Source organism: Acipenser ruthenus, chromosome 16 (assembly GCF_902713425.1).
Source record: "Acipenser ruthenus chromosome 16, fAciRut3.2 maternal haplotype, whole genome shotgun sequence".
Classification (NCBI taxonomy): domain Eukaryota; kingdom Metazoa; phylum Chordata; class Actinopteri; order Acipenseriformes; family Acipenseridae; genus Acipenser; species Acipenser ruthenus.
The window spans coordinates 5,976,232-6,003,913 of NC_081204.1; the positions used below are offsets into that span (position 1 = coordinate 5,976,232).

At 37.2% G+C, this 27,682-nt stretch overlaps 1 protein-coding gene across 1 annotated transcript; it reads left to right on the forward strand.

Annotated features, from left to right (window-relative positions):
• Window positions 1-27,682, forward strand: LOC131697704 (nicotinamide phosphoribosyltransferase-like). The gene is made up of 11 exons (XM_058988583.1): window positions 1-178; window positions 10,444-10,579; window positions 10,899-11,002; window positions 11,251-11,379; window positions 11,987-12,145; window positions 19,690-19,820; window positions 21,328-21,553; window positions 22,224-22,343; window positions 22,526-22,666; window positions 23,571-23,696; window positions 24,025-27,682. Exons 1-11 carry the CDS (start codon window positions 131-133, stop codon window positions 24,196-24,198), a joined length of 1,494 nt encoding a protein of 497 aa, XP_058844566.1. The 5' UTR covers window positions 1-130; the 3' UTR covers window positions 24,199-27,682.

Here is a 27,682-nt window from a genome sequence, read left to right on the forward strand (position 1 = left end):
GTTTGGGGCGTGGCTTGTGCTGTAGGACATTTTCGGCTCAACTCAGCAGAAGTCACACTTTCCTTATCGAAAGCATACAAATCGCAGGGCAGAAGAGACGTTTAACGGGGTTCAAATCTAAAAGAAAAACATGGCTGCTTATGACTTTAATTTCCTGCTGGCGACTGACTCCTACAAGGTAAATTAGAATTCATTTTCATTGCAATGTGATTCTTATGTGTCGACCACGGAATTCGTTTCGCTGTACAGCAAACCAAAAAAGCAGAATTATTACAGGATTGTTTGTGTACTTTCCCTAGCAGCAGAATATTGAATATGTGTCTGTTTATGTGAAAATGTAGGCCAGTCAGTCATTCATTTGCACATTCCTAGCTTCAGTAGTTTTTGCTGTGTGGTATATAAGCGGTACGACTACGTTCAAGGGGGAGGGACCATAACAAAGGTTACCAGTGGCAGCAGTACATTGTACTAGATAAAGGTTAAGATAATGGCACGGCTTGTGTTACAAAACAAGGGATGTTTTCAGCAGTTGCAGATTGAGGCTCCAAATTACCACTAGACTAATGAAACCTATGGAAAGGTGTCCTTTGCGTTATTCTGTAGTGGGAGTGCTATGTAAAGAAAACGAAACTTTTGACTCAGATTAGCACTGCGTCATTGAGTTTCGTTTTCGTGGTGGTACACACGTACAAGAAGTGCATTATGTATTACTGTGTCCTGAGCGGGGATAATGCTGATAATAACCAATTATGAAGACATCGGTAAGGATGCAATTCAAACGTCAATCGTCCAAGTAGACAGCCGTTTCGGCTTGTGTCTACTGGAAATACCCTGTAAATATCATGGGGTGGATAACTGAGACCAGAAATAAATGCAACTGTCTCACTTCTAGTCACTGATTTCAGTTCCACAGTAAATTAAATACACATGACTCATGAAGTGAAACGGTCAAAAAGCATACACTGTAAAGGGTGTGATTTCATTAAGTCGTATACTTTAGCTAATGTATCCTATGCATTTCAGTAATGCATGTGTTCCTATCTTAAAAGTATGTATTCAAGTTCTTGAGGTCATGGTGATCTAAAGGCTTGTCCTCTGATTGGTTGGTTGTGTCTTCAGAAATGTTTGATACAAGACATTCAACTCAGTGCTTTGTACTGTCAGATGTTTAAAGTGTGCAACAAAACGGTGACATCATTTGGAGAATTTACATACATTCTATTCTGTCTGAGATCATGCAGTGTTAACGTACTATACACTATGTTTTAGTACTATGGTACAGTATATTAACTCCCAAGGCCTCTTGATAACTTATTGTGGTTGGTGACATATTGGACAAACATGCTTTCATTTCCCTCTTCCTTCCAATCTTTTAATTCACATATTAATTCATATACTTGTATCACTGCGTGATGTATTTGTCACATAGTGTAAGGGGAATGTACAGTACACAGAAGAGACACTTACTGTATGTAAGATATTTGTTATAGACCTACAACTAAAGTGTAAGAAATTGCCAGGATGTAAAGAGTTAAATAAATCTCTTTATTTATTTTAAGATTTAAAGTTACAGAAATGGGATATTCAGTGAGACTGACTGCCTAACCCTGCGTGCAATTGATGAAGTGCTGTTTAAATTCTGTTGTACTTAGGTTTATAGTGCATTAAAAATGCTACCAGTTCAAGATATCTCTGACATCTCTTAGTATTTTTCTTTGTGCATTTTTTCTATAGATTAGTTAGAAAGCAGGATTTACAGTAAATAAAATAGAGAAAGAAAAAAACAAGTTTTCAGTGTAGTGTAATTTGCATTGTATATAGTCTATGTAATCAAATCGAGAAACAGAAAATATAGCCTCTACATGTGATTCATTAGCTTATGTGGTTCAAATAAAGAGTGTGTACCTAAAATAACTGATAAGCTGCATCATTCAACAAATAGTACAGTTTGTGAAAGGAAAAAATAATATTTAAATGTAATCAGAAAACATGTCTGTCCGATTTCTGTATTCAATAAAATCTTTAGCTCAACAAAAATGCTTCTGGAAAAAGGATTAGTATAATCACACAAAGGTATGATCAAGTAATCCTCTTGATCCATGTGCAGGAATGGGTCGGTTATTTCAGTGCTGAGTACTGTGCGATCTCAATACCAGATACAGTAACGATTGGTCAGTTAGATAACAGTTGATCCTCATGGAATGTTGTTGCAAGTGATGTAACCAAATTTATAAAATGGGTATTTTAATTACTAGCCTGATTGGTCAAAACAGGTCACATGAGGGTGTTTATATTAAGGCATATCACCATGGGTCGGCACTTCTTTTCAAAAAGGGGCAAATCACTGGTAGATATCCATACGCCACCAGAATAAAAAATAAATAAAACAGCAGCCATTTTATCTCAATAAAAATAACTAACCAGATTTATGTAAATGTTGACCTTTTGGGAAACCGAAGTGTACGTGAGATTTTGAGTAGAGACAAAAAGCTAAAGTAAGTCTTCAAATCAATTCGAAACTCTCCATTCTGATCGCTCTGCCCCAACTACAGCGTTTCCCTATCCCATTCTGAAATACATAGTTTTTAAAAAAATGTCTTCAACTTTCAGCTTTTTAAAAAAAAGAATTTGGGTGGCTCTTAAAAGAGCCTTTTGTGGTTAAATGGATATTTTGTGCCTGCTGCCACTGGACCCACCCCTTGCTCAGCTGTGTGATCTGATGAGCAGTTATAAATGCATCTCAACAATTCCTGTCCTAACTTTCTCTCCACATCAGTCTGTCCAGGTACGATAATAACTATTTTAATCTTCAAAAACAGATTTATAAATTGGATGGAAAAAAATAAATTGAAATGTACAGTAACTGTAACCAAATGAAGTTGGCTGTATTGCTCCAAGAATTTCAGCAATTTTGTACTGAAATTGTTGACTTAAGTAACTATTCTTTTTTTTATTTTTAGCTGTAAAATTACAGTAAAACATATTGTCAAAACTATTAGGATGAATGAGACAGAAATCTAGTAGCTGTTATCAAAGGAATCTGAAATTTAGCGAAATATTTCATCACACCTAAAAAAATTTTTTTTTGGATTCAGTGTGCTAGTGAGAGCCTTGCAATGACCAGCTGTTACAAAGAGCTTGTGTGTGTGTGAGTGTGTGTGTGTGTGTGTGTGTGTGTGCAGGGGTGGGGGTTGGGCCTGAGATGTAGTCCAGTAGCCAGTTGTGTTGCTGTTTTTCACAGTTGCTGCCGCTTGTAATCATATAGTCACAGTGTTACCAATGATGTCGTAATGTCATGAAAATGTAGGCATTATTGATCCCATTGATAAGTCAAGACTGCAACGATAAAGCAAAGGATCACGGAATTAACAAAACTAGTTTAGGCTGATTGATAAAAGCTGTAAATCATATTGTTATTTTTTTCATTCTTGTTCTTCTTGATGCACCAATCATTTCCAAACATTACCCAGTATACTGAAGATAATCACGATACTATCATGATTATCCTCAGTATAATCTGCATTCTGTGCTGTAAAGTGATTCATTATGTTGGTGCTAGTGGCCATTTTATATATGATTCACTATGACAATCGGTGTCTTGGTATAGTACATATCTTTACATTGACTCATCAAGTTGAATAGTGGGGTGGAGGTGGTTACAAAATGAAAACCTTTTAACAGGTAGATCTAGTTCAGCCAGTACAGTGGTTGCATTTTTGTTTTTGAAGAAATGACTGATTCAGTGGTTGAGGGAAACAGTGACTGTACAAATACAATACTTGGACAAAGGAGGCGGGAGAGAGGCTATAGAGAATACAGAGAGCAGTGTCATGTAGGGTTAGAAGGGGTGGGGATGAGAGACTCTAGAGGGAGTAACTGGTGCCTGAATTTGTTTCCAACAGTTTGCAGTATTTCATTCCTATCTCCAGTACACATTACAGTCAACCTTACTGCAATTCCTTAAGCCAAAGGGCTACAGCAGGAGGTTCAGCAGCCACAACCATTAACACGTTCTACAGATAACACAAACTGCCATACCACCAGAACTCATCATCTCAAACTGTGTAAACTACCTAAGGGAGATCCAGATCTTCAGCACAAAATATAAATGTACAGTGGACCTGTTATTTTAGAAGGGGATGCCACTGTACAGTGCAGTGTATATTATAATTACCTTTTTAAATAATGACAGATCCAAAGGCTTACAATAATAATGAAACAAGAGTCAGCAGCATGAATATATTAATAATGACGTGGTATGTAGCTTATTTTAAATCACACTAATTGTGCATTGTGGGTGTGCATCGAGATAATTATAGTACAGTTATCAAATGGCTGCCGTAGGAACCTAGGATAGTAGGTGTCCTTCAATTACCAGCCCAGTTCTTAATTCCTTATTTGGAAAACAGTGGGTGTGTGGTCATGTTAAACTGACAAATCATGGGCAACATTCCAGGTTAGAGGCCAAGAAAATGTGAAGTTATATTTAATATACAATAACGTTTATGAGTCACATCAGGGTAGTCTCTGATTCTTACAGACCACAAAATACAGCAGTCTTTATTTATTCAGTATTATTATTTTGTTAATACTAAGGTACATTGTAATTAAAGTACAACATGCTACATTGGTTTTGTTTTCAGAAGATCAGGCTGACTCAAGAAAGCAGAATCTTGTCTGTACCGTTTTCACTTTTAATGGCACAATATTCACCAAAGTGTGCTGTTAATTTTTGGTCCTTTTAATATCAGTTTGACCCTATACATATTTTTCATGAAGACTGGGAAAATTGTGATATGTTAAAGTGTCTATCGTGCAGAAACCACTCCAGGGTAAAGTTCAGGCAATTCACCACATACAGTAACATGCAAAGTGCGCCAAGAATAATGATTACAAAATGAATAGACCTTTAAAGGAGTACTCCCCAAGGTTTCTAAAGCGGTATCTTTTCCAGTACCTTGTTGTTAGGGTTACCACTGGTCCCTTTTCTTCCTGCTATCCTTTTTAACCTTGGGGAGTGAAACTGACTTGCAACATCGTAAAGTAATTTTGTACCAGGAGGCAGAAACACATTTGACTTCTAAAGCAGCCTGTGAAATATCAGAGTATTCCAAATGACATTTTTAAAACCTTGGAACTGTAGTCGTTCCTTTAAAGATTTGCTGCATTGATTGCCTGTTGACAAAGTGAAATACCATTTCATCTTATCATTTCTAGGAAAGTGAAAGTACAACATGCTTTTTCCTTTCTGTTTACAATACTGGGGAGGACATTTTGTATTTCTTGGCATCTAACAGAGATTTTAAATTATTGACATAGGGGGACTGAACATTTTGGCTGCCCGAGTATGGTGTCTGCTTAAGTACATTTTTCAAGGTGCAGGTACTCTCTTTTAAAAAAGAATGTTTTCTGGGGTTTACAGGTTGTCAAGGATGATGTGACTGCTTAGCTCAGGTGACTCACAATACAGTTTTTTTTTTACTTTGGAATGAGGTGTTTTCCAACCAGAAAAGATCTTTCCACACACATGAACTGATGTAACACCCCCACATTGTTTTGTAACCATGTGATAATGACATCCATCGATTTGTGAAATGCACCCAGTTACATGCAGCTTACTACACCATACAGAGTGGGCGTGAAAGTAATGCAAGAGTGGGTGGTTTCTGGTAAACCTGGAGTGTAGATAATCTTTTAAGAGGCAGCAGAGATAATGTAGTGTCTTTGGTTGCCTATTGAAACAGAACTTGCTGAATAAGCAAATGATAGGACAGGTTGCTAGGGTGCTGATGTTGTCAAAAATAAGTTATTGCTGGCAGGGAAAGGGCATAGATTTGTAAGGAAAAAATATTTAGCTACCCTTTACATTTACAATTATATTTGATACCAAGTTAAATATGTTATAACTAAGGCTGGGGCAATGCCTAAAATTTCACTATCGATATATATCGTTCTCCAAAAAAGACGATGCATTGATTAATCAAGGCCATGAAAGGGTGAAGAAAAAAACATGTGTAGCTGTGGATTACTATGCAATATTGCTGGTAACACTTTAAAAACTATTATGCATATTAAATTGATTACATCGTTTATGCATATAGTAATTAAAACAAAATCAAAGCAAAATAAAAAAAAAAAATGTTATTACTCCTAGTGGGATATAGTTCATGCTCTGGACCCGCAGTATATTCGGATGACCAATATAGTACCCAAGAAATTGACAGACTCATGTATCTAAAGTGTTTTTACGAATCAGAGTATGATCAGTACTCCTTCGGTTTATTAACAGTTAAATATTGGATTGAGTAGCTACAGGCTACTTCATATCCCCAGCTGACAGACGTTCTGGGCAGTCCAGTGTCTTAACAGATATTAACGTTAACACTTTAATACATCTTTATGTATTCGTGCAGCCGGCAGGCCTGGCCACGACCACGACACTAAATACACCCAGTAGCCTCTTTTCAGCACATTCAACAAATGTTCTCCTATTCTCTAAACATTGTGCGAGTCCCTTATAGCAATACATGCAATACATGTGAGATAAAATAATAATTGATTAATGCTTACCCTTTAATATAGATCGTAAAAGGATATGACTGTCTTCACCAGGCAAATTAAACTGAGTTAAATCAGTTCAATTGTGTTTTTGGTTTGCAGAAGATGGACCACCTTACCCTGTCTGGGATGAGTGTGGTACTCCATTGAAATTACTCTGGAGTTAAATAGGTTTTTCGTCTCATTGGAATACATGGGACGCCTCAATTAAATCCAATCATTAATCAGGTGGGACAGTTCTTATCCATTTTACAAATAATAGTTTTCAAAAGATCCGGACTAACTTTTCAGAATTAATAGGTGTCATGTACTCAATAAATTCAATACTTCATATTTGTCTAACTCCAAACCTATGATCTAATTTCTTTGCTTTCCTCCGAGCCCCTCCTTTATCTGAAAAGTTAAGTGAACCAAGGTTCCCAGGATCTTGGTTTATAATATAATATAAAAACACTACTGCATGCAAAACACTAATTTTATATGTGTTATATATGAGAGATGTTCTTAATATGTGACATCATCTTCTAAGTGATTATATTATGCTAAATTAAAGGTATGTGTTTCTTTTATCTTCATATTGTTTAATCATTTTGTTAATGAGTCAGTTTTGATTCCATATACCATTGTCTAACAGAGTATTTGACACAAGTTTGTCTCATACAATATTCAAGTCATTTAGTTTCACTAAGTTTAAGTGGTAATAGTTTTCATTACAATTATTTATCCATTAAGAGATGCACTGACCAGGCTCTGACCTGTACCTGACTCTGGGAATATGTTACTGCTAGCAGTTTCCACAGTCTCTTGTTTTTTTCCAAGGTCAGAGTCTGTGCAAACACTTTTTAGATTTATGACCTATAAAGGTCTGTTAAGCCATAATTTTTGCATATTATTTCAAGATATATTCTTATCTGTGCTAAACCACTAATTCCATAAACCTTAACACTCCATCTACATGAGGCTTGCAGCTCTGCTGAAGTGGAACCCAAGGACATTCCTTCTTTCTAGATAAGAAGAGAGGCCCTGGTTTCACTGCAGCAGTTTCAAATCACCACATTATAAGGAATCCATCTACCATCATTAGACAATAGTATAGTGGATTAATAACAAGGTACATTATAGTATATTATTACAAACTTAACACAAAAACATAACACAACACCTTTTAACTTCTATACTTCAATGGATATCATAATGTCTAGAAGTTTTATTGTTCAATAGAAAGAAGAATAAACTTGTACCATTTTCCCATTTAAGTAAATCGAATACTGCTCCAGGTTTTAATCTTCTTATCACTACAGCAAAGTCATGAACAAGCAATAATACTTGTCATTTGTAAATAATATGTTTTCTCATTATAGCAAATACTTACAACATATTATTAATCTTATGAAATAACTGTTATGAACTATAAACAGTGTCAATTAGCACTGAACCTGTTTCATTATAAGATAATCTTTCTATTAATTTACCTCTGTTTGTCAGTTGCTATAATATTACTTTGGTGAATCCCTCTTAAGATTTAAATCCAAATATATGGAACAGGATTTCTTTTCTTAAGACCTTGGCTGTTCAGTTTTAATGTTAATTTATTGTTGTATAGAATTCTTTTCTTATCTTGTTTTTGGAAAACATAAATTTGTCGGTGTTATTAACGTTCACTTTTTGCCGGAATGGTACTTTTTATCAAGCGTCATGCTTTCTGAAGATAACATATACAAGTGGTAAATCGTTCATTATATATATATATTTTAAAAATTCTCAGATTGCTAAATGTTTAATTAGAACCATATGTAGACTGACCTATTTCATGGAGCAAGAGAGCCACCTACTAGTGGTACAAGGATACTCTTTCTTTATCCTTCCTAATATCTTTGACACTTCATTTTATAATACATTCCATATTTGAAATTGCCTAGTCCATGTCCTGCGTATCCCAGCGTTCCCAGCAGGATTCAACTTCTGTGCCGGGTTCAGCTCTGGTTGGTTCCGCGAAAACGACAACAGGCCCCTTTATCCAAAGTTTAGCATCACAGGTGTGAGACGCCATCTTCCTCACTTCATACCTACAAGATACTTGGACACGTTTAGCTGGGACACCTTCTACACATTCCAATTTACCTAGATGTGCTCATTTCACTAAATGACCTCCTTCACAATTTATGCATTCAATCCTCTTAATATCCTTTGGATCTACATTTAGATGAGAGAAAGAAATTCCTTCAGAATCATTACATTCAAACAAGATTCTACAGTGTTTAGCTAAATGACTACAGGCTGGACAAAGTTTGGGCCCAGTCACTGATGACTTGCTTTGGCACATATTACATGCACACATAACAAGAGGATTATGTTTCAATTTGTGTGTCAGGGTTAATTCTGCACCATGTACAATAGTTCTGGATCTGTACACATTGTTACTATACATTCCCTTCTGTTCGCACAGAGTCACTTTGCGAGGTACGCCTTCCATCCAGAACACTGAAGGAGGCCAAAACTCACTGTTATTCATAGTTTCTGGTATCCAATTACTGTTCTGCCTCACATCATCAGTTGGTAGACACAATACAACTGAATCTGTTTCATTTGATGAACCATTTACTGTAGCTTACTGAGATCCTCCATGCAATGGAGTCTAATGTTTTACTATATGGAATAACTAGTTCAGCGTCACCTGCGACAGCTGATTCCAAATTTAATAAAAAAACAAAAGCTTTCCTTTGCTTAAACCCTTTACACAATAACGATGCACAGGCTTGACTATCGATAGTTGTCAAACGATACAATGCATCACCTCAGCCTTAGTTATAACTATCTAATGCAAGAAATGTGTACAGTACTACTACTTCTATGCCCCCTTTTTGCGGTAAAAGTCTATCAAGTCCATCCCTGATATATGTCCAGTTCACGTCTATGTTGAGCCATTTGGCTGTTCCACTTCACACCCACATCCCTCCTGTTGTTTCGTTTGACCTGCTGTTTTTGGCGTGCGGGACATGATTCTGTCTGTGCCAGCTTCCCCATCTGACACCTAGTTATCTGTGAGTTCTGTGACCTTGAGATTAAATTAAAACTAACCACCTTTTCCCGTAGCAAGGAAGCTGCAGCACTTTACCATTAACAAGATGTTTTTGGTTTTTTTTAAATACTGTAGATTCTAGAATGTTGTGGGTTAGATGGTGCATAGCACAGCACTGAGGTGAACTGAAACAGGCTTGGTATCTGACCAATAAGATGGTCCCTTCTACAGTAGTTGGTAATGGAGTGGTCCTTGAAGTCAAGAACTGTAATGGTAGATGGTGAAGTGATGAATTGTGTATTGATGAATGTTGATTCTTCTTTACAAGATATGTATTGTGATACATGAGTAAAGGCACTACTGCGAACGATCCTTTGTTCAGGAAAGGTTAGTTTCGGGGAAAGGTTGAGAGCAGCAGGTCGTGCTCTCCTCCTATGCACCGTGTCAGCACAGCTTGGGTGCGATTTTGATTTGTGTTCTGTTTTGTTAATAAAAGTATCCTTCTACACTTAAACTGCAGTTGTCCACCTCTGGGTCTATTTTCTGACATTTACCAGCCTTGGCCACAAAGCTACCCTTTCCCAGACTCGTATTGTACATTACAAAGTAGCCCATCAAGTAAGTCCTGTATATCATGATTTGTACTGTAGAGTGACTTGTATATCAGGATGTACTTAGGGTAATCTGCCACTGTACAAAATATACGAACAACATTGCATTCTCCTCTGAAAACAATGATGTACAAGTCACATTAAAATTAAACTCAAACATCGGTTTGATGTGACAGTCTACTATTCTGATAATGAACTTCTCAGTGTTCCAGGAGGTGTTTGGTTCTGACCATCGTGCTGTTTGTTTCATTTCAGATCACACATTACAAGCAGTACCCTCCAGACATCAATAAAGTGTATTCTTACTTTGAATGCCGCAGAAGGAAAGGAGACCGATTCAAAGAGGTTGTCTTTTTTGGCCTGCAGTATCTTCTGAAGAAGTATATTTCAGGTATAGTTACAGCACCAGAGACATTAGCACAGGGTTTTGAACATGGCAGCATTTACAAAAAAATAAATAAATAACATTGTAAGCCTCTGTCTGAATTAATTTAGCTCCCTGGCTATAAAAAACAGTAAAGGTGTGTTCTGTACATTTTAGAGTCTCTACCATCCTGCTCATAGATTAGTCTCAAGACAACTACACTTGTATGTGGCTGTTCAGAGCCATCCTTTTTCATTTAGCTTGCACATAATGATCCACAGTTCAGTGGCTGCCCAGGATTGTTGCCTCTTCTCTGTTAATATTGATTGATTTGTCTCTCCTGTAGGCCAGGTTGTAACAGAAGAAAAGATTCAGCAGGCGAAACTGATTTATCAGTTGCATTTTAAACAATCCGTTTTTGACGAAGAAGGCTGGAGGCGAATCCTAGAGGTAAAAACTTTACTTGTGAATGTGTAAAAATGGTGATGTAAGAAATATTACAACATAGTAGAAAATGATACTTTTTAGCTATAGTTTTAGGTACTGTAAGTAGTATCTGGCCATTTGCTCTTTATTAGCTACAGTACGTATTAATATATCGGGTGAGAAACATTTGAAAATGCTCTCCACTTGTGTTGTGTTTTTTTCCCCAGAATATTATGGGACTAAATTGTCTTTCTTCTGTTTTTGTGTGTAAGAAACATGATGGTCGCCTTCCAATCCGTATCAAAGCCATTCCTGAAGGAAAGATCATTCCCCGTGGGAACGTCCTCTTCACAGTGGAGAACACAGACCCCGAGTTCTACTGGCTTACCAACTATATTGAGGTTTGTCAATTCTCTCTGTTTCTCACTCTGACATGGCACGAGTGAGCGTGAAGCAGTGTGGCGGTGGTTGAGTGGTCTCTTTTATTGATCTTTTTGTTTTAAATGTAATAATGTTGAAACTGTTCAGCCATATCTTAAACACTCAATCATAAAATCTGAGAAACTGAATAAACCTCTTTTTAGATCACTAGAGATGTGCAGAAAATTGATATTATTTCCTCCTTTTTAAGGTGTTTTTATCAGCAGATATAAATTATGACCTTTTTTGTCATGGAAAGTGTACCTGTTTTAGTGTGCATTTCCATTAAAATGTTTTATGAAGTTAAAGACTTTAAGCTACAGTAATCTACATAATGCCAGTTATACTCGGAGTGCTAAATTATAAATGCAAATATTAATTATAAACATTCTAAATATACATATTATTTTATATATATATATATATATATATATATATATATATATATATATATATATATATATAGTATATTTGTAAATGTACTGATATATATCTTCTTTAAAGCTTCCTTATATGTATATGGTCATACCAGGTTCAGTATGCTTTTTTGTGCCATGCAACCTGGAGTTTTCTTTTGTTTCTTTACAGACTATGCTAGTCCAGATGTGGTATCCCATCACTGTGGCAACCATTTCTTGGGAGTTTAAAAAGATCTTGGCAAAGTATTTGAAGGCGACTTCAGGAAGCCTGGATGGGCTGGAGTATAAACTTCATGATTTCGGCTACAGGGGTGTTTCTTCTCAAGAGGTAAGGGTGTGCTTCATCGTGGCTGCAAAGATGGTACCAAAATCCACACTTAATACCTCAAAATCCATTCAAAGGTCAACAGCTGCAGCTCTGCCAACTTTTGAGGAAACGTAGGTACTGTATGGTACACCATTAACCTTCAAGGTATAATACAGTAGTGAAGATCCTTTTGAGAAAATAGAAAAATAAATGTTTGAATCAACTGTGCTTGCAGTATTGAATTAATTCTAGTTTTGAATCAGCTGCACTGTCTTTTCAGTTCAACCTAAACCAACAACAATTTCTTAAAAGATACATTATTAATCTGAATTGTATTTGATTAAATATTGATTACATTCCGAAGTCAGATGGGGTAAAGCTGTTGTCAATCATGTATTTGTTGTTCATACTGGCAGCTTAGCAGGGACACATTCACTTTCGTTTCTAAGCTTCGTGTTGGTTTTGGTCTTAGCTAGTTATTCATTCTGTTATATCTTCCCCCCTACCGGTCCCCTGCAGATAGGCAGATTGACCATTGCCTTGCCCAACACTGTACAGTTATAAGTCTGGTGTGGGAATCAACAAATGTCATTATTAATTTATTTTCTTGGGGGAAACCTACCTTTCCACAAACGCAAGGCAGTTAGCAGGCAGCAGCATTCTTATCTCTGTGAATTGCTTATATTCATTGTCTCAACTAGAAGGCTAAATTGGAAATCTGTCCTGTTTTGGTATTTATTAGTGTGTGCCCTGCTTTGCCGCTATATATCAGAGACCATAAACTGCAGAGGCATCACTGTAGAAGAACACTCTGGATTACTTTCCTGTAGAATGATGTGTGTGTGTAGCAAGCTTTGTTTTTGATCAGCATTTTAGGTATTTGGCATTGATTGAATCTTCGTGGAGATGAGGGATAAGCTTTTAGTTGGAAAATCTTATTTTCTATTTTGTTATTGAGAAAAAGGAGGGTGGGGGAGACATACAATAAAGAATAAAATAGTTGTTACCTTTTCATGTTCATATGCTGTTTGCAGTCTCCAATAAAATCATAATGTAACATACACAATGTGCTACCTGTCAAACGTGTGTTATTTAATATGGAGCGCAGCGCACTTCTTGTGTTCCTCTTTATCTTCATCCAAAAACAGGTATGTGCTGAAGACTCTGAACAGAGCAATTCTTATGTGAGTTTAAGAGATGGTTTAGCCAGGCACACCCCTAGTAAATGTTAGAATTTTCAGTATTCTGTTTGAAGAAGTAATCAGCTATAATCACAGCAATTACAGTAATAACAATGAGACTAATGGAGCTAATTTATTCTATTTCAGCAATAGCATGGCAATATAAAACTGTCACCCCAGGGAATACATTGATTTAGAAAATGTTAATTTGTATATTAGTACAGTATTTCAGTCGTTATTTCAGTACTGATCATAGCTGTATAAATCATTGGGAAAAAAAAGAGTGGGATATGGGTGGAATTCATCATAAACTGACAACTGGGAATCAACAGAAAGTAATATTTACATTTGAATTTCTGCCACAATGCCTCAGAAACATGCCTGCCACTGAGTATACAATATTTTTAACCATACACAAGATGACTACACTAATAAATCTGTGTTATACGAACATACATTATTAATTGCCTGTGGTTCCAGGCACCTAATATAATATTGGCTAGACCAATATGTTACTCTTCTCTTGCTAAATAAGTACAGCAGATTACTTTTGTTTGGATTTCAATTGACAGTTTTACAAACGCAGACACCTTCAGTTCAGTCCTCACATCCGTCTGCTCAAGACAGAAGCAGTTCTAGGAAAAGACAAATGAGGTTGTCATGAATAAGGCAGCTGGTGCATATCCTTGATCGCTGCAGTTAGAAAATCAGCGTGATCTACATCCAGTATTAAAATGTCTACCAAATGCCCTCAAAAATTGGCTTTTAAAAAAAGTGGAGTGACTGAAAGCTGATGTTCTTAGTAGTTGTTGTTATCATCAGTTGACTGCCTCAGTTGACTGCCTTCAGATCATCAAGTTATTGAAGTACTGTAGTTCTCATTTACTATATTCTATTTAGGGAAAAATGCCATTCAATATTTATGCATGATCTACTAGGTGTGGTATACTGTTAATGGGCATTTGAGGTCAAGATGGTGCATTCATTTTAATATTCGCTTTCATTTCTGTTTGAAATTGTACGTATACAATTTTCTTCTAAAGCATACTGTGTATGTGTTTGTATGTTTGTCATGTCTGTAACTGAGCATCCCCTGTGGTAAATAAGAAGTTTATACCGTATGCAGTAGAGGATGCTATGGGGATGCTGTAAAATAAAGGCTCACACACAGGCGCCACGCCCCCTGCCTCTGCTGCTATGCTGTCTCTGCCTGCGTTCTGAGCAGTATAATGGCTTTTATTACTTTTTGAAAACGAACACATTTTTTAATTATGAGCGAATATCAGATTTATGAGTAAATATACAGTAGTGATTGCCTCTCCCCGTTTGTCTTTTGATTTTGATTTTTATTTGTGCTTCCCGCATTCTTAAGAAGGAAAGATTTATAAATAAAACATTGATTTACCAGTGGAGAGATATTAAATAGACCCTCTGTCACTGCGCTTGATTTTCACTTTAGAGCCATCCACACTAGTGTGAGAGGTTATACTGTGTTGAATTGATTTGTAGAGTAGCCATGAACCACAGTAATTGGTTGCAGTGTGTGTGTGTGTGTGTGTGTGTGTGTGTGTGTGTGTGTGTGACATGCAATGTCCTTCACTTGATCAGTGAGTTGTGATGTATCAGCATGGTCTATGACTCAGATCCCATTGTGTTAAAACGGTGCATTGCCCATTGGAACTCAAGCAAGGAAAGGATAGTACTAGGCATGTTGATACAGGTTGGGTTATTATTTTTTGCTACGTCTGTTAAAGGAATACGGTGACACCTCAAGAAAAATCTGTTTTTTCAGCAGCTGTCCTCATGTGTCTGTTTTGATTATTTAGGCTAACTACTGTACTGTAAATGTATCTGTATCTACAGTAAATATCTATATATTTCTCATGCATACTCAACAGCAGTGCAAAGAATGGAATGCAGTCCCTTCGGGAGCAGGAAGTCATCCTGCAATCAACAAAAACTAATCTGTTAGAGCAGCCTAGTCACTTAGAAATGGCATGCTAGAAAATTGAAGTATGTTTGCAGCCTTGCTAATCTCGTAATGCCAGGTTGTTTGTTACTATAGTTATAGTGACTGTGTTGGCAGTTTATTTTAATTTTCTTTACATTTAAAATGTAATGAACTTGTCAGCAGTTTTTTTTGTGCATACTTTAGGGAGGGGGGGTGGTTGCACTCTGTATTAAACACAGCAAGTATAATTTCAGTGAATATTATGTAAGATTCTGGTGAATGTTTGTAATCCATTTGCGCTTTTAAAGGGGTGGTGCACCCTGTAGTTTTAAACCTACTTTCTATTTATTTATGTTAAATGTGATTCTAGAACCCTATATCAAAAGAAACGTATCTTAGAGCTCAATGAGCCGTACAGTACAGAATGTAGCTTGGTTTGACAGCCCTGTTCTAGAATGTCATTGAGGATCTGCTGTAGAAAGGAGCATGGAGCAGTAAGAGAACTATTTAAATGTGAGGTGGATTGATCTGCATTTTTCTGTGAGAAGGAACATCACTGTACTGTACTCGTCTTGTGCCTAGCTATTCGGAAGCGTGAGGGTAGGATTTATTTTTAGCATGTCATTGCCACTATCATTTAAGCTTTAACCTTTTGGTTTGAAAGTTCATGGGCTTTAACACTGAATGAGAAATTACTGCAATTGCTTTACTATTACGGTGATTCTAGTTTAATTCTAGTGAAATAGTTTTACGGTATGTAGTTTTGAATTGACTATTTAATAGAGAAAGCACATAGCGCCTATATTAATGAGCCATGGGTTCTTTCTCATGGCTCTCTCTGCTTAGTGCTAACTGGTGTTTGTACAACTTGAACATGCCCTTTTATCAGAATGCATAACACCCCCAGATTTAATGATACTACATTACCATAGGTGTTTGTCTTCTTTTCAAGTAGTCTGTTAGTCTTTTATTTGTCGAGTCATTTCACCAGCAGTGTCTTTATGGTCAAAGCACGTCACTGCCTGCATATTCTGTCCTTTGGGGAAGCAACTGGTTGATTTAATGACAGGAAAAAGGCATTGAAGCCATCTTCTGTGAGTTTGTGGAGTAAGTCACGGCAATAATGAATATAAACTTAGAAATTCAAATTCGGAGATAAGCCGAACAGAAGCAAATACCCAACAGCTTGAGTGACTGCACAGTAAATATTCTCTGGTGTTTGCAAAATACTGTTTTATTGATTTGTGTGATTTGTGTTTCCTCTGCTTATCTTCTAGACCCCTGTTACATTAGATAGCCAGTCAGGTATTTGCTGAGTTTAATCAAAGCGTCTCGCCTATGCAACTGGTACTGGCTCAGGATGTAAGCGTCATGCCAACTGTTACCATAATAAAGATGGCATTGAATCTGACAGGAAGTCAGTGTGCTCTGATGTACCAGATGTTCCCAATGCCTTCTGCCCAGTAAAACCCCAGGAGGCAGCAGTGCTTTTTAATGCTACAGTACCTGGGTAGTAGATTTCAGAGACAATTCCACCTTCTAGGCACTGGGTGGTTTTTTAAATGAAGAATTGATTTGTTTCTCTCTCTATATGGTTCAAATAAGCAATTATTAAAATGCTGATTCTGATGGAGCAACAGAAAGGCAGTACATGAGGAGAAATGAGAACCACTGCTTGTACTATCCAGAATGGCAATTAAACTAGCAAAATATATTTCAGAAAAAAAACTTGCTTCAGACAAACAAAAATAATGAAAAACAAAGTACCATATCATCTGTAAATATATGTTAAAATATGAACTGCATTTTAAGGCAATTCAAATATTGGTCTCTTCTCAGATGTATTTGGTGAAATTCAGTTAGTGTGAACTGTACATGCTATATTTTTTATATATTAAGAATGAGATCAAATCTGTTAGGGCTTCAAATTAAGTGATAATAAAAACGCTTTTATGATGTCAAAAGCAGTCTTGATACATAACATTATTTTTCAATATATAACTCTTTTGTAGGGAAGCCTTCCCTGTGGGGATGAGTTTTTCTGAAATGTTTCTCATGTATAGTATAATTGACTCTTTCAGTCTGCTTGGCATAGTTGTTCAATGCAGTAGTTCTTGAAGGATTTAGCATTTAGATGTGTGTTTTTTTTTAATTTAGTAGTCGCCAATTAATTTTATCCCATTTTTCTCCCAATTTGAAATGTCCAGTTGTATTTAGTTTACCACCCCCGCGCTGACTCGGGAGCAGTGAAGACGAACACACTCTGTCCTCCGAAGCGTGTGGCGTCAGCCAACCGCTTCTTTTCACTCTGCAGGCCCGACATGCAGCCAACCCAGAGCTACAGCGTCGGAGGACAACGCAGCTCTGGGCAGCTTACAGGCAAGCCCGCAAGCGCCCTGCCAGTCTACAGGGGTCGCTGGTGCGGGGTGAGCCAAGGACACCGTGGCCGACCCAAGCCCTCCCCCGCCCCCCCCGCGCCCCCCCCCCCCGGGAGCTCCCTTCCACAGTCGGCAGTGAGATAGCCTGGATTCGAATCAGTGACGTCCAAGCTATAGGGCGCATCCTGCACTCCACGTAGAGCGCCTATGTCGGATGCGCCACATGGGAGCCTCCCTCCACCACTGTTTTTGATTATTAAAATAGCACCTCCATGGCTCCAGAAACAGTTTGCTGGCTGTAATATGAATGCACAGAAGTATTAACAAAGAGTCCTAGGGGGAAGTCTCCGTCTGGTGTTAGAACACATATCTGTCGTTTTGATAAATGTCTAATTTTAAGCAAGAGGTCCCGAGATGGACATTAACTTGCCTGGCTGTTTGCAGTCTGTGGTGATTGGAATAGCTGGTTCATTTAACACGGAATAGTTTTTATTCAAGATATTCTTAAATAATTATAATTGAATTTCATGAAATGTACATTGTACTGTCACAGGCCTTTTGAATAAAGCTTAAAATGTATTTGTATGTCCATAAAATATAAAGACTGATTCTACTGTGTGTGTGAATACAAATTAGCTTCTGAAGTACAGTGCATTAAGTTGTACAAAATACCATGTTATTACTCTGACATTGGAATTTAAGACATCAACAGGAGATTACAGTATCTGTGTTTTTCTAATATTCTGGTGTGACAAAAACTATTTTGTTCTTCCCATTGTGGTAAAAAATATTAAGGTATACAAAGTGACTTTTATGGAATTTAAAAAATAAATTGTTCCTTTCAATTAGCAGACCCTGACAGACTTTACATTACTTGACAAAGCTTCTTTGTAAAATGAAGAAACTCATTCTAAATAGGTGTTTGTGGCATCAGTTGACATATTCCCATACAAGTGTCTGAATGGGGAAGGACGACTACATTTTGCTGTATTTCTTATTGCTCACATTTTCAGGTTTAACCTAGATGACTGTTGATGTAAACCATATATACTGTTTGCTATAAACAATATACATACATGCAATGGTTCATTCCAAATTAAATTGAAATTCACAAATCAAAATGTTTTCTAATGCAGCTTTAAAAGAGTAAAAATGTTAACCTTAATTGGAAGAAATCACTATGACTACTAAAGGAGTAAAGTAATCAAAGCTTTTCATTGCATTAATCCACAATTCATCAGCTCAAGAACACACGCACACGCACATGCACGCACGCACACACACACACGCACACACACACACACACACACACACACACACACTCAGGAACATTGACCTCGTGTTGATTAAACCTCGGTACCATATTGCATCTTGCATTCTGTAAATCAAAAATCTATTCTGCATTCATGTACATTTTAACATCTTCTCCTTAGATTGCCTAATGTGTAATTTGTGTTGAAATATTAACTGTATCTAACCAGAGGTGTTCTAATTTGTCCCCTTGCAGTAACATGAAAGGGTACACATTATGCCTTGCATGCATTATGGTCCATACAGTAATTAACATTAGCGCAAATGGATGAAGTTTCAGCTGTTTTAATGGATCAGTAATTTAAAGTGCGTGGATGCATTCCTGGAACAGTCATCCTATACATTTGATAATTGTGCACTTGTTGTTTTCAAAGTCTGGTTAATGTTTGCCTTGCTTTCACCTTTCAAAAAGCTTACCGTAGGTAGGCAGACGGCCAGCATGGAGTCATGCTTATGCATCTAAAAGAATGTGACCTTTTGAAACACGACTGAATAGGAAAGGACCAGAGTTTATTTCTGAGTAATGTATCTTCTATATCAGAATGTGAAAAAAGGTGAATTACCTTATTGTTTTTATTATTGTTATTAATTTATTTTTACAGTGTTGTGTTGATGAAGTATGTGAGTGCCGATTTTAATTCATTTCAAACACGCTCTACTTTTTGTGGTAAATTGCACTTCCCATGTTGCTGCACTGTTTTTTTTTACTTTATTTTGTTTGTTTGTTTATTTTCCTCTTCACAGTCCGCCGCCCTGGGTGGAGCAGCCCATCTTGTCAATTTCTGCAGCACGGACACAGTGGCAGGTCTCCTCATGGCTCAGCAGTACTACAGCTGTTCCATGGCGGGTTTCTCAATCCCAGCAGCAGAACACAGGTAAGGAACCATTGGATTGATTCATTTAAAGTGTGTATGCAACCAAGCAGTGCCGTGTCTGTGCAAATCCTGTAAATCCGCCCTTTAGAAGACAATAACATCTGTGCAACCTCTAATTCAGATGCCTCCACATACAATATAAGTGAGTCCCCCTCCAAAACAGTACTATTCAATGATGTTGATGGAGCATACCGTTCTCCTCTGGCTCTCCATGCTCAAGCATGTCTATCATTGAAGGTGCCCAGTGATGGAGCTGCTAGTTTTGGAGCTCAAGAGAATAATTGGTGGTGTCTTCCATGTTGTGGGGTCAGTTGAGTAGCTAGCTAGTCTTCTTGGCCTAAATCTCATGCAATCTGTTTCTTAGTTTGGTCACTTTTAGTGTCCAGAAGTGGATATTGAGCCCATGTGCAAGGGGACAGGCAATTCCTCAGTGCCATATTGTGTAGATATTGGCCATTGTGTGATGTGGTTGGTCTTCCACGGCCTTGACCAGGATGTCTAGTGTACAAACCTGGGTTTTGATAAGGTGTCCACAATCTGGAAACAGAATGGCTCTCACCGAATTGAACAGCTTCACGTGTGTATCCCCAGATTCTAGCATTTGAACAGCTCTGACAGTTTGGACTTCAATCAAAAAATCTTTGTCTGCCACCATCTGGCATCATTAGAAGCCATGATTCCCAAGCAAACAACAATACAATTTTATCACCTGAGCAGCAACCTGACTAATGATCAAATCTGAAGTTTAAATGAGGGTACCTGCTTTAAAGGGGAGACAGCTGGTACAAAATACATCACCAGCTGTCGCAATCTGTTGAACATGTAAAAGGTCTACCTGGCGAATGTCTTGACTTTGATTTTGATGTTTATTTTTGTCATATTTCATGTTTGCTCCTTTAATTTTTGTGGGTAATCTTAAATTTGAGAACAGCAGTGTGACTGGCTGCCGAGAAAAGACGAACAAAAACGTTACTGCCCGATCTCGAATCATCCATGACATACAGGCAGCCATTTTCAAAGACGCGTCATTAGCTTCCAGAGGAATTAGAAGCTTTTACAATTTCAGAATTTCATTATTAGGCTCTGTTCTAACAAACACTACCAGCTTGGATTGCTGTATTTTACTGTACATGAACATGTTTCAAGGCGTTATAAATTTGAAGGACTACGGTATTTATAGACTTGCTTTGAAGGAATCATGTGAAAGAATAACAATGACTAATAAAATATGTAGTTCTCTGAGGAATGCAACGTATGAAACACATGCCAGAAATTCTTGCCAATCCTTCCATTGTATTTGGAAAGAAAACTGATATCTTTACAGAAGAGTGTTTAGCATCAGTGTTTCTATTGAGAAAATATACCGTTGGTTTCACAGACCCAGATTAGCACTATTCTTGGACTACCTAATGTTGTTTTAGGTAAGGTAGTGCTAATCAGTGTCTGTGAAACCACCCGGGAACAGTTAATCTCTGAAGCATTCATTCTCCATGTGTTCCTCTTGCAGCACCATCATCTCATGGGGCAGAAACCGGGAGAAGGAAGCCTTTGAATATTTGCTGGAACAATTCCCTTCCGGTCCCATCTCCATTGTCAGTGACAGTTATGACATTTTCAATGCCTGCAAACACATCTGGGGGGACAAGCTTAAGGAGCGTGTCATGGAGCGGAAGGAAGGCTCAACGGTGGTTATTAGACCTGATTCAGGGGATCCACAAGAGACTGTTATTGAGGTAAGGACTGGGTAAAATGCAGATCAGTGTACTACCCTTTTCAGCAGACATTGAAGGCATCCAGCTCTTTATGAGTCATTTTACAGCTGATATCAATCATTCCGTCCTTCAGGCAACAGAATGTATGATCGTGTCTCACTGTTTGCTGAAACAGTGGTTTCCAGTCCAAAGAAGTTGCCTCATAATTGATCACCCTGGCTTGCAGGTGTTGTTTTTCAGCAGTGGAAGGAATCAGCCTTCTTTAAGCATATTCTGCAGCAGGTTTCCTGGCTGTCTTGATACCCAGGAAAACATCACAGCGTATTACAGTATATAATTGCCTTAGTTAGTTCTCCAGAACATAATGTTATGACATTGCAAGTTGATCTGTAAAACTTTTGGCTCCGGTGCTTTTGGAAAAAAAAAAAACCAGTTAAATCCTATTAATGTTGTAAAACTGTAATAAGCATTTCAGATAGGTAGCTTAAGGACTCAAATGCACATATAATTTTACTTGATATGCAGCATTTTTTGTATACTTTTGGAAAAGGTATTAATTTTGCACTATAGCAGAAGGCTTTGAATTATCACACAACGTGCAGTGTGATGTTGTTTTATTTTTTGTCTGTGTATTTAAAAAAAAAAAAAAAAGTAGCTTTTGTTTACAAGCAAACCTTGTTTCCCCACTCAGGTGTTAAGGATTCTGGAAGAGTCCTTTGGAAGTTCATTGAACTCCGTTGGCTACAAACTGCTTCCCTCTTGCATCCGAATCATACAAGGAGACGGAATAGATATTCACTCCATTGAAGAGGTATGCAGGTTCTCTTTATAAAGCTTTCATCTTTCATCCACACATGCTGCTTCTTTTTTAGTGCGATAACCACCAGAAAACCTAAGATCCAAAAGTAATGGGGGAGTTATCTGACCATTACACCGATGTCCAACAACCAGTTATGAAAAAAAGAAATAAACCTTTATGTTTGATCCATGCAGATTCTGAAGAAACTGAAAGATGAAGGCTGGAGTGCAGAAAATCTCGTCTTTGGATGTGGCAGCGCTCTGTTACAGAAGATCAACAGGGACACTCTGAACTGCGCCTTTAAATGCAGCTATGTTGAAACCAAAGGAAAAGGGGTAATCTTTCATGTTGAATACCAGTAGATTTGTTGGATAGGCAGCGGCCTTAACACTTTGGTGTAAGGTAGACATTACAAAAAGTTTGGTTTTTGATAATAAGTTGATGGGAAGATTTAAGCCTAAAGCACTAGTAAAGTAAAATGTAACAACATATTTACAAGCCTCAAACGCAGCCTGATCTAGTAAAATAGCACCTACCATAAATATTTCTAATCTAGGGGAATATATATGCAAAACAAACAATCACAAATGTAACAACGTTGTAAACTTAAAAATGTCAGAAGTTAGACCACCAGGGGAAAGAAACAGAGAATACAGTCGTAGGATTGAACTGCTCTGTTAAAAAGGAAGTGACTGCCCTCCCATCCCAAAAATAATACATCAATGCATGTGTGTTTACAATGCTGTATTTAATGTTTCTGCAAGCAAAATTAATGGAATGAACAGGTTATGAAACTGTCCTATACAGTGCCATTATGGCCCAAGTGGTGCCAATATTGGGTTCTAAACTTTAGAGAATTTGGGGTAAAAAACACAACCGTATCGATCTTTTTTTTCCGGAAGGTTTCCTAACCTCCTTTTATTATAAATGTTTAACCCTTGATAGCAACCGGCTTTGAATCCAACATGAACACATTTTCAGTGAGCTTATTGCTGGCTTCCCAGTGCAATTTAGCAATAATTGTAATTGCATGGCCACACATTGCCATTTCTAATCTAGGTGGCTCTTGTACCAGGGCTCATGGGCTATTCTGCTCTACTACTCATCTGAGTAGAAATGGTTTGCAGGTCTAATATGGAAGACTTGCTAATAGCACAGATCCAGGGCTTGATCTGTTGAACATTGCCGCTGCTACAGCATGAACCTATTGATTTTATGTATCTCTTTATTTCTTACCAGATGGATGTGTATAAGCAGCCAGTCACGGACCCATCCAAAGGTTCAAAGAGAGGTCGACTGTCTTTAAGTAGAAACTCACTTGGGTTTATAGAAACCGTAGAGCGAGGGAATGGAAAGCCTGAGGAGGTAAAGTTATTAAATATTTACATGGTTGTTACCTTTTTAAACAAGCTATAGTGATCCGAGACCAGGGGCATCAGCGATCTTTTCCAATGGCGTGCACCTGGCAGAGACAACATCCTTTTAGTGTATCTATAAGGTATTTCATGCCTTTCAATGAATAGGTTTGAATAAATGTTTAAACCTGCAGTCTGTAGATTCATTACAGTGCATATTAGTCACCGAACTGTTGCCAGGTTATTTCTTTTTATTTTTTTTCTCCAAAAAAAGAAAAAATACAATTATGCATTTGGATTGTTTCAAAAACTGCATTTTGTTTCTCTTTCTTTCTTAGGACATGTTGGTCACAGTTTTTGAAAACGGGACCATTGTTCACGAATACTCACTGGAAGAAGTCCGAAAGAATGCCAGGTTATGGGAGGAGGACTTGGCACAGCTGCAGCATAATAAAGATGCTTTGAATGGGGATGCGCTGCACGATGAATGCATAATGAACGGAGTGCACTGAACCTGGGCAGTTGCACATTATAACATTATAGCTGACATATTTCTAGTAGGGACCAATGAAATACACTATTGTGTTTCGATGGGGGGGGGGGGATCGGTATGCGTACTTGATTACTTTATAGGACAGTTGTTTCGACATTGAGGATAATTCATTGATCGATACGAAATCAAATCCCATTTATTCCTCAGAACATGTTGTTTACACTATCACATTCTAGATTTATATTTCAAAGTTTAGTTTTTATTGAAGTGTGCTTAACTGGTATACCGGTTCACCTCAGGCATTGATCTGATAATTTGTGTGTGTGTGTGAGAGAGACCCACTTACATACTCCAGAAATATGGGCAATTGACATGATAACATTAGGATTCCTCTTTCTGGGGTTTTGTTGAGTTTCTTGGTTCTCTGCATGCATTTGTATTAATAAGATCTAGATGGAATAACTTTTTTTGTATTCAGCACTGCAGGTTGGATAACAACGCACTTACCCCTTCGGTTATTCGGCCAGCCTCATGTGTGGAATAACTACATTCCACACAGTAGGTGACTACTCATATAAATAGCCCATAACAGTCCTGTTAAGCAGTTATCACTTCCAGTTGTCCAGTTTTAAAGAACAGCTAAAACTATTAAAAACACCAAACAGGCCTTGTTCCATTTAAGAAGCTATTGTATTAAATCAGAATTATAGCATTGCTGTATTGGTGATATACTATTTAATGAAGCTATAGATTTTTATTTCAGGCATAAGTGAGCTTTTTAGCATAAAGTACTAACTAAATATTTGAAGGCAAATGTTGTAATCAAATCAAATAACTAACTGAGCAAGCAGTCATAAGACCACACCCCCTGGCTGTGTTGCCTTTTAATTGACCCTCCTGAATGGTAGAGCGTGTATAAATTACATTTGGAAAGTATGTATTTTAAGGTACAGTATAGGATTTCGACTTTGTAAATCTATAGTAAAGAATGCTGCTCGCTGACTAAATCTAATATTTTGTACAGGAAAGCCATATTTTTGTTTTGGTTGAGACACATTGTGCTGCAGCCTCTTGTATTTTTAAATGAGATCAGTAATGAAATGTATCTTTTTTTATGCTGCTGTTCTATATTTTAGTTTTGAAATTAATAGGTATTGCTCTTTCTTAAATACATTGGTTTGTGCGGGATTGTATGTTTTTCAATATATCTGTGAATTATACACTGCTCATGATCTTTTGGCCAATCAGAGCACACGCTTCACCTTCTGTATTATGCAACACATCACAGAGGAATCTATGCAAGTCAACTGCTTAAAAAAAATCAGCAATCAACTTCCCAGCATTGAGGGATCCCAATATGTATTCGATTCTTGGGATATTAACATGCTTTGCCAGAGTACTTCCGTCTTCAGATTGCTTTTGTATACAGATCCACTAAAATATTTTACTTTTGAAAAACAGTCCACTAGATTTAAGTTTTTCTTTAACCTAAGATGGATTTCCCCAAGCCCTGTACTGTGAGAGAAGGCCAACCTTCCGCACGCTTGAGTGTCCTATACCTGAATCCAGTCCTGTTTCTTACGTTTTAAATAAGGGCTCCGAGTAAAGAAGACAGAACTCAGGTGTTATTTGAAGGTGGACTGGCTTTGAAGCTTAGTTTTGAAGTTATTTTTTTCCTGAGCACAATATGCCGCATATTCATTGAAAGGGAATTTAGGATTGAAGAAGTGTTAAGCAGGGCTGGCAGTTGGCTTTTGAAAATCTCCTGCCGGGAGTCAGAAGAACTAAAGGATTTCTTGAGCGAGCAAATGATGGTGAATTCTTTGAAGAACTTTTGATGTACAGAGAAGTAAAGCATTGAAGGATAAGCATGTAGAGTTTGAGTGTGCATTAAATAGTCCATAAATGACATCTTGGTTTAATAATCGTTAGACAGCCCCTTGTTGTATATTCTAGGGTCTCTTCAGGCTCTTGATGTATCTATTAGATTCTGTACTCCTGTATTCTGCCCTTGAAGTTTATAAAAGGGATATGGCTTTTTGATTCTGAGTGATTTACATGTGAGCAGTATTGGGTATAAGAATATAACATTCTGTTTGTTTTTTTTCTTATTTAACTGTAATCAATAAAAAAAAAACTAAAAAAAAAACATTTTACACCATTAATAGATCAGAGATTTTACAAAATACCTGGAATTTTGAGATACCTGGACTGAAAAACTATTTATTAAATAGCTGTGATAGTATTTCATATTTACATTCTAATGTACATATGCTTTTTATTCATTTCTTGGCCATTTTGGTCAAAGAAAGAAGTACAGGGCTAGCATAAAAGTCGCTTGGCTTTAGGTAAATCAGGTGATTATCTAGCCGTAGGGATGGATTTTCACCCTGGCACAGAACAAGACATGGTGAAAGCAGTAATGCAATAATTATGCTGTTGATGCCTACAGGTATACTGTATGTGCAGATCACATGGTTAATTAACAACAGAATGAGCAGCTATGAAGCTGTGTGTTTGAGGGTTTGTGTCTTTGATTCAGCCACGTTAAACCAGGAGTCCACGTTTACTGGTTATTGGAGTCGTGAACCCAGAAAATCGTTTATTAACTAAGTGATATGTTTATTTGTTCTTTGCATCATTGCGTTTCCAGTGGCTTGTTTTGTGCCACCTCCAAGATGCAGCTCTAAGCCACAGCAAGTGTGGATATACTCCAAGTGACAAGGATGTACCACCTGCTAGTAAACCATTAGCTGATGGGCTATAGTGCATTATTTCAGTATTTACAGTATAACCATATAACCATATACAGCTAACAGATATGATGCAAATATATCGGTGATTCTTCCAGACTTTTCAGTGACTTGTGTCAAGTTCTTTAGCATTCAGGTAAGCTGGGTCTTTGTTATCAGCTGTTAACATATTTAGCTGAGGGCGATAATGAGGAAATCAAGTGATGCTCATTGGAAAGTGTCTGTAGAGCAGCTTCAAGCACAGTGTTTCAGGGTTCATTTTGTTTTCTTTTTTAATCGAATAGCCATAATATTGCTGAATAGAGTTCTTGTTTCAGTTTTGGCCAACGGCCTACTGCGTAGACAGCACTGCCATCCTTATACTGTAACAGACTTCTTTTTAAATGTCATTTTAATATTGTTCTAAAGTAGTAGTATTTGTGACATGTTTTTGTTTTCTTTTCTCAGTTTGAGTATTGTCATTTTCAGCCTATTCTTTACAACTTTACAATGAACTACTAGTATGTTAAAACACCTATTAACACATTGTATATTCATGTTGTATATTGATGATTCTTGGAAATTAAATTGTCTACAATACTATTTTATATCTGTAAATAACTAATGTTTTTAAATGCAGTGTATCTATCATGTAGCATGCCGTTTTTAAAGGCAAGTAATATAATTTTATTTTTTGGTTTTACAGAATAAATATTTATTTTGTATTGGGGTGGTGAAAAGGGTGAAATAAAGCTTATGTAATTTTCAAAA